At 43.9% G+C, this 7,500-nt stretch overlaps 2 protein-coding genes across 4 annotated transcripts in view; both read right to left on the bottom strand.

The window, feature by feature from the left end:
• Window positions 1-3,692, bottom strand: part of ptprb (protein tyrosine phosphatase receptor type b) — a 32,969-nt gene extending 29,277 nt beyond the window's left edge. Inside the window, exons 1-3 of the mRNA XM_034526503.1 lie at window positions 3,376-3,692; window positions 1,898-2,089; window positions 1,384-1,597 (exon numbers count right to left, since the gene is read on the bottom strand). Coding sequence (XP_034382394.1) covers window positions 1,384-1,597; window positions 1,898-2,089; window positions 3,376-3,432 — 463 coding nt within the window. The 5' untranslated portion in view covers window positions 3,433-3,692. The remainder of the gene's footprint in view (window positions 1-1,383; window positions 1,598-1,897; window positions 2,090-3,375) is intronic.
• Window positions 3,693-4,596: 904 nt separating this feature from the next.
• ptprr (protein tyrosine phosphatase receptor type R) overlaps window positions 4,597-7,500 on the bottom strand; it is a 26,409-nt gene continuing 23,505 nt past the window's right edge. For 2 of the 3 annotated variants that reach the window (XM_034526612.1, XM_034526613.1), the window contains exons 16-17: window positions 7,446-7,500; window positions 4,597-7,286 (exon numbers count right to left, since the gene is read on the bottom strand). The exon at window positions 7,446-7,500 is cut by the window's right edge and continues 59 nt beyond it. In XM_034526612.1, coding sequence (XP_034382503.1) covers window positions 7,193-7,286; window positions 7,446-7,500 — 149 coding nt within the window. In that variant the 3' untranslated portion in view covers window positions 4,597-7,192. The remainder of the gene's footprint in view (window positions 7,287-7,445) is intronic. The other variant, XR_004608993.1, reaches the window with a different exon arrangement.

The following is a 7,500-nucleotide window of genomic DNA, read 5'->3' as shown; positions in this document are numbered from 1 at the left end:
GTAGTGGAAGAAACTACTGTAGTACCAGTAATAATACCACTGGACTGGTTTGTGTCTGGACTGGTCTAAGTCTGGACTGGTCTAAGTCTGGACTGGTCTAAGTCTGGACTGGTTTGTGTCTGGACTGGTTTGTGTCTGGACTGGTCTAAGTCTGGACTGGTCTATGTCTGGACTGGTCTAAGTCTGGACTGGTTTGTGTCTGGACTGGTCTAAGTCTGGACTGGTTTATGTCTGGACTGGTCTAAGTCTGGACTGGTTTGTGTCTGGACTGGTCTAAGTCTGGACTGGTCTAAGTCTGGACTGGTTTGTGTCTGGACTGGTTTGTGTCTGGACTGGTTTGTGTCTGGACTGGTTTGTGTCTGGACTGGTTTATGTCTGGACTGGTTTGTGTCTGGACTGGTCTAAGTCTGGACTGGTCTATGTCTGGACTGGTTTATGTCTGGACTGGTGTGTGTCTGGACTGGTCTAAGTCTGGACTGGTCTAAGTCTGGACTGGTCTAAGTCTGGACTGGTCTAAGTCTGGACTGGTTTGTGTCTGGACTGGTTTGTGTCTGGACTGGTTTGTGTCTGGACTGGTCTAAGTCTGGACTGGTCTATGTCTGGACTGGTCTAAGTCTGGACTGGTTTGTGTCTGGACTGGTCTAAGTCTGGACTGGTTTATGTCTGGACTGGTTTGTGTCTGGACTGGTTTGTGTCTGGACTGGTTTGTGTCTGGACTGGTTTATGTCTGGACTGGTTTGTGTCTGGACTGGTCTAAGTCTGGACTGGTTTATGTCTGGACTGGTGTGTGTCTGGACTGGTCTAAGTCTGGACTGGTCTAAGTCTGGACTGGTCTATGTCTGGACTGGTCTAAGTCTGGACTGGTTTGTGTCTGGACTGGTTTGTGTCTGGACTGGTCTAAGTCTGGACTGGTCTAAGTCTGGACTGGTCTATGTCTGGACTGGTTTATGTCTGGACTGGTGTGTGTCTGGACTGGTCTAAGTCTGGACTGGTCTAAGTCTGGACTGGTCTATGTCTGGACTGGTCTAAGTCTGGACTGGTTTGTGTCTGGACTGGTTTGTGTCTGGACTGGTTTGTGTCTGGACTGGTCTAAGTCTGGACTGGTCTAAGTCTGGACTGGTCTATGTCTGGACTGGTTTGTGTCTGGACTGGTCTAAGTCTGGACTGGTCTAAGTCTGGACTGGTTTGTGTCTGGACTGGTTTGTGTCTGGACTGGTCTAAGTCTGGACTGGTCTAAGTCTGGACTGGTCTATGTCTGGACTGGTGTGTGTCTGGACTGGTCTAAGTCTGGACTGGTCTAAGTCTGGACTGGTCTATGTCTGGACTGGTCTAAGTCTGGACTGGTCTATGTCTGGACTGGTTTAGTACTGGGTGAGGACTTACTGGTGTGCAGGGTGACATTTGCCGTCTCCTGGTCTCTCTGGGACTGGATCTCCAGCTGGTAGGAGGTCCCAGGCTCCAGTTGATCCAACACGCAGGTGAACACACCTCCTCCCTCCTCCTCCTCTCCTCGCTCCCTTCCTCTGACGTCATCAGCCTCCTCCTTCACCTCCTCCTCCTCTCCTCGCTCCCTTCCTCTGACGTCATCAGCCTCCTCCTTCACCTCCTTCTCCTCTCCTCGCTCCCTTCCTCTGACGTCATCAGCCTCCTCCTTCACCTCCTTCTCCTCTCCTCGCTCCCTTCCTCTGACGTCATCAGCCTCCTCCTTTACCTCCTCCTCCTCTCCTCGCCCTCTGACGTCATCAGCCTCCTCCTTCACCTCCTTCTCCTCTCCTCGCTCCCTTCCTCTGACGTCATCAGCCTCCTCCTTCACCTCCGTCTCCTCTCCTCGCCCTCTGACGTCATCAGCCTCCTCCTTCACCTCCTCCTCCTCCTCCCCTCGCTCCCTTCCTCTGACCTCCTCGTCTCCTCCTCGTCTCCTCCTCCTACACTCGGCGCCGTCGGCTCCGCCGTCCTGAGACGAGACGTTGAAGGAGCAGTCGGGTCCGGGTGTGCTGACGGTCAGAGAGACCCAGTCCAGACCGGATACTGGTTCAGACACGGAGATGCTGCACCTGGTGGACTCTGTGGGGGCGGCGCCGCTCGCGTCCTGGTCGAGGAGACGAGGAACAAAACGAGGAGACGAAGAAGTGACAGTCAGAAGCTGTAAAAATCCACACTGTCGTCTGCGCTTTCATCTTTCCGACGGTCCTTGAACACATCAAAGACGTTTTATTCTACGTGTCTCATTTAAAATCTCTTTAAATTCAACCGTTTCCTTTAATCAGATTGTATTAAAAACATTAAATTATGAGCTCCTCAGTGAAACTATGACGTCATGATTGAGTCACCTGAGACCAACAGTCATATGACAACAAATCAGAGAAAAACATTAGTGTGTAGACACTTGAAACATGTCGCATATTCAGACACCTTTTAATGATTAATGTCATAATTGAGTTATTCTGCACTAAAGACGGGTTCTAGTTCTCTACTTCTGGTCCCAATGTTTCTGTTTCCAGAGATAAAGGACTTTTATTTTGAAGTTAAAAAAACAAGAACAAAGAGAAATGAAACTGCTCTGATGTTCAGAAGGTGAAATAGATTATAAAAAGTTAAAGTCGGTAATCAATCGTTGTTTGTTTAAATCTGCATCACCCTGTCGGCCCTTTATTACATATTTTCATTACAACTAGAGAGCACCTCTGGGTGACGTTGTGAAGCCAGGCTCACCCTTTCCCCTCGATCCAGGTCTTTATGCTAAGCTAAGCTAACCAGGTTCCTGTTGAGGTTGATAATTAAAGAACTGTTGTTGGTCCTACTGACCTTTGACCTTTTATACTGGAGAACAAAATATAAAATCACATAAGATCACAGTTAGCTTAGCTTAGCACAAACAATGGAAGCGGGGGGGAACTGCTAGCCTCCTGTCCGCTTCAGGAGAAAGTGAAAAGTTCCAACAACTCAAAGAGTTGAATCTTCTCCATCCAGCAGGTGTAGAAACACATGAATACATTAAATTTAAAAAAGAGACGCTTTGGTTTTTCTCCTGAATTCTTATGTTTGATGGTAAATTTAAAAAAAACATGTTTTACGACCATATTAAATTTATTTTTAATTTGTGGTTTTAGTTTTGATATGCAGCAACTTTAAAAAAAAAAATATACATTGAAGTTTATCATCGTCACAAATAGGAAGCGAAAATGTGCATTATTATTATTATTATTATTATTATTATAAATTAAAGATAAATTAGATGAGGCTCGACTTCAACAGCGAGAATAAAGTGACAGATTTTAATTTGATGACGGTTTGTCACAGGAACACAGACATCAAACACATTCAGGACTCATAATCATAAATAAACGCGACATAAAAGACAAATAAAACCCTCACCAGCAGCAGCAGCAGCGAAGTGAACCACAAACAACCGTGAACTTTACATTTCATCATTTTTGATCCTCCTTCAGCACCATAATCCTGAGGCTGGAGATGTGCGTCTGCTTCCAAGAGGAAGAATATACTCCGTGTTTGTGTTGAGATGAAAGTTCAGAAAACAAACAAACAAATAAAAAAGAACAATAAATCCCTATTTGACCGTTTTAATTCTTCTGCAGAAGCGTCCTCTCTCTTCTCCGTCTCGTGTCCTCGACTCAGACCTCCTCTCAGTCCGCCCCTCTTCTCTCTGGACCCCCCCTCCTCTTCCTGCCGGTTCAGACTCCATAGTGTGGAGCTTGGGAGTCACTAACGGACTTCCTCCATGGAGCCTATAAATAGGCCCGCGAGGTAGACGATGAAAATAGAGATGAGAAGTTTAACGTCTTTACGCTTTCTGGAGTGACAAGTTTGGGCTCCACTCTTTATTTACAATAATGGTTCTGGAGAAGCTTTATAATGCTGTGTTATAATGCTGTTATAATGCTGTTATAATGATGTGTTATAATACTGTTATAATGCTGTTATAATGCTGTGTTATTCTGCTGTTATACTCCTGTTATAATGCTGTTATAATGATGTTATAATGATGTTATAATGCGGTTATAATGCATAATCTAACAATAAACTGTTCATGATGCTACATTAACAGTTTTGTATTAATTCTGTTGAGCAGCGTTTTCAAGTTAAAAGCCCAAATGTTTTTGTTTCAGTTGGTTGGAGCTCCACACCTCTTTCCTTCCTTCCTGCTCTCTCTCTCTCTCTCTTTGTCTCTCTAACGTTACGTCACAGTTAGTTTCTAGGAACAAAGTTAAAGCTTCACTCTTTCATGCATTTATTTATCCGTCTTGACTTCCATGAAGAACCACAAAGCTTCAGTTGAAGTGAGTCAGAGTTTATTCAGCTTCGTCCTCATGAATAAACCTTGACGGTTTCAAAATGTATTTGAAGAGATAATCAATGAGTATTTTCATGAAACTTCGTTATCTAAACATACGAAGAGAGACACTCGACATCCTGTAGAGAAACAACAAGTTATGACCGTCGTTACGTCAAATAAATTGTTTTAAACTTCTGGAAACGAACCCAGAAGTTCACTTACAACACAAATCTGTATCTCAACGTACAGATAATAGGATTCCCCTTCAGGAGACGAATCCAAGACAAGTGGAGTCAAGAGTCTTTATGTCCAGTGTTTATGTACAGATTACAGGTCACAATATATACCGTATGTATATGTGTTTATATATATATATAAACACATATATATTATATGTAGATAGAAGTAGAAAAAGAGGTCACAGCACTACTCAGTGGCTAAGGTTTCAGACTGTTACAACATTCAAGTCGATTAGTAAAACAGTTTAAAATAAACACCCATCAGCATCCGGTGAGACGTGATGTCACAGAAGTTTAAAGGAACATTTCATGTGTATTCAAATGTGGTAAACGTGTTCTTCACAACACTTAAAGTCCTTTTCTTTACTGCCGGCGAAGGCCTCTGATTGGCTGCTTCCCCTCGTCTCCGTTGGTTGGGTTGGTTGGGTTTATGCACCAGGTTGGTTGTCGGGGTAACCATTAGCCCACAATGCTGTACAATTTAATTTAAAGTGAATTTCTTGCCTCGCTTCCCTTATAGCTTCATCAACAGTCAACAACGACACAGTACAGGACATGAACCACCACCTAGTGGACACACACGGTACTGCGTCAGAGGCAGTGTGTTGTGTGCATTGCGTAACTATCACACTCCAATTGGCCAGATATTTCTACCCATATTGAGCTCCAGATGGATCCTGAACAGAGTGATAACCGGGTTGATGGTGGACACAAAGACAAACAGAAACTGGTCCAAAGTCTCTCGGTTGTATCACAAGAAGAGGAACAAATAAAGAAAAAGAGTCCTTCAGAATTTCTCTCGTTTATTGTCCGTCGAAACGTTTCCGACTTCTCACGGTTTATAGCAGCAAGTTCTCCGTGTTGGTTTGCGGTCCGTGGATTGGCCCCGCCCACATTGGGGTGTAATAGCACTTTAACACGTAGTGGACAATGTTAGCAGGTACATGTATAATGGTAATGTTCTCCGTCACTGGAAACCTCTAAAAACAAGTCGACACCGCAGCAACTAACAAAGTATGTTCATTTCAGTTTCACATTTTAATTCTAAAATACGCGTTTGTGTTCGTTGAGAGACGACAAACGGCTGAAAGCTGCTAAAACACATGAAAAACATGTAAAAACTGTATAAAAATAAAGTTATTATTACTTTGATACACAAAAAGATAACGTAGACCAGGATACTAAGACACTAAGATAACAATTCACAACAGCACCTCAACGAGATGACTGCACCACGTAAATTATTTAACTTTCTTTTTTTTTGGTATAAAGCAAAATATTAATATCAATACACAACCGGGTAATTGTTTGGCTAAGTTTAACTACAGTTGAATACAATGTCGAGATATTTCATCATGATTCATCTTCATTAATTAATTAAATGTGCTCACGTGACAGCGATTGGCTACTTTTGAGATACAGTTTTATACACGTTATTGATCTTTTACAGAGTTGTAGTACGACGTTTCGGGCGTTAGTTCCATATACAGATTTCCTGTAATTCTCGCTTTGTACCTTCAAAGCTTTACGTGAGACATACTTATAAATAATTGCCGTAAAACACGCTAATCTTTTACCACTTGAATACTAAATATAATTGGTTTTGACAAAATATTGCGTTAGCATAGCGGGCTGATTATAACGAGCTTATAAAAAAGCATCCATTTATTAGCATTAAAGCATTACTGATTAACGCTGAACTACTGACGCTACAATTAGCCTCCATGGAGATCGCTGTACTACGAGAACTAGCTTAGCATTAGCTTGTTTGTCGCTACATTGGTTTGTTAGCTTTGAGCTTTTCGTCTGGAGGTCGCTCCGCTGTGATGTCGGCTCCCCGTGAGTTTGAAATACATCAAAATAGATCTCAAAGTTGCGTTAGCTTTTCCGCTAACCAGATTGTTGGCTCAGATATTCAACGCTAGTCGTGTTTCCATCCGATGCATTTTTTCAACACACAAATAGATGCAAATCTATCAAACTGGTTTCCTTAGCAGCGCTTCAATGCGATGCTTCAAAATGTGCATTAAAAATAAGTCAATGGAAACAAAGCCGGGGTTTTGCAAACGTATCAGAAAGTAGCGTTAGCTTGCTTGTTAGCAAAGTTAGCATGTTAAGTTACCTGAGCTGAAAGTTTACCAACGTTTAGTCTCTGTGACGTTTAAAAAGGAAGTTCGAGTCTTTAAGATTGTGAAAAATATCTTTGGAGATGCATCAACCTCCTGGAGGAGAACGTTAAAAACGACCGCAGAGGAACTTGCGGAGAGCGGACGTCACAGAGAGCTTGTGGACCAATGGAGCGAGCAACTAACAGTCATCTTCAGATAATAAGAACACCACGATACAAAATCATTGTCCTCAAGACGCAGAAACACGAGCAACGTGTCGTTGGAGTCGATCTCTGCGCCTCCGCGACCGAAAGGAGGTGAACAGTCGAGAGAAGAAGTCTTACCGGCTCGCCGACAAGAAGAAGAAACACCAGAGAAGCAGAAGAACGGATGTGTTCCGTTTCCTGAAATTTACCTTTTTCTTCCTTTCCCTACCACAGGCTCCACCCATTCGCCTTCCTCATTGGTTGTCCATCGAAAACCCAAAGATCCCCTGAAGGATTCCATAATCTCGGAGATCACACGACGCCTCCTGTGCGGCCGGTGCGCCCTCATTGGCCGGTTTCTGCAGAAAGGCGGGCCTCGTACAGACTCAGGGCGTGGTGGACGAACTCGTACTGCTCACCTGTCTGGATCATACCGCCTCTGCAGAGACAGACAGAGTCGTTATTGTGATACCCAAGTGTGAGACTGATCCAGGACCAGTTCAGACCTCCTCACTGGTGTGTCAGGACTGAACGGAGACTGATCCAGGACCAGTTCCTACACTGTCACTTTAAATGCGGAGTCAACAGGTGACGCTACCTGTCAGCTCGGAGCCGGCAGGTGACGCTCAGGACGTCCACCGCCCCCTCCAGCT

The sequence above is a fragment of the Cyclopterus lumpus genome, chromosome 23, assembly GCF_009769545.1.
Source record: "Cyclopterus lumpus isolate fCycLum1 chromosome 23, fCycLum1.pri, whole genome shotgun sequence".
Classification (NCBI taxonomy): domain Eukaryota; kingdom Metazoa; phylum Chordata; class Actinopteri; order Perciformes; family Cyclopteridae; genus Cyclopterus; species Cyclopterus lumpus.
The sequence above is the reverse complement of the archived record's forward strand: the minus strand, read 5'-3'. Positions and strand labels throughout refer to the sequence as shown.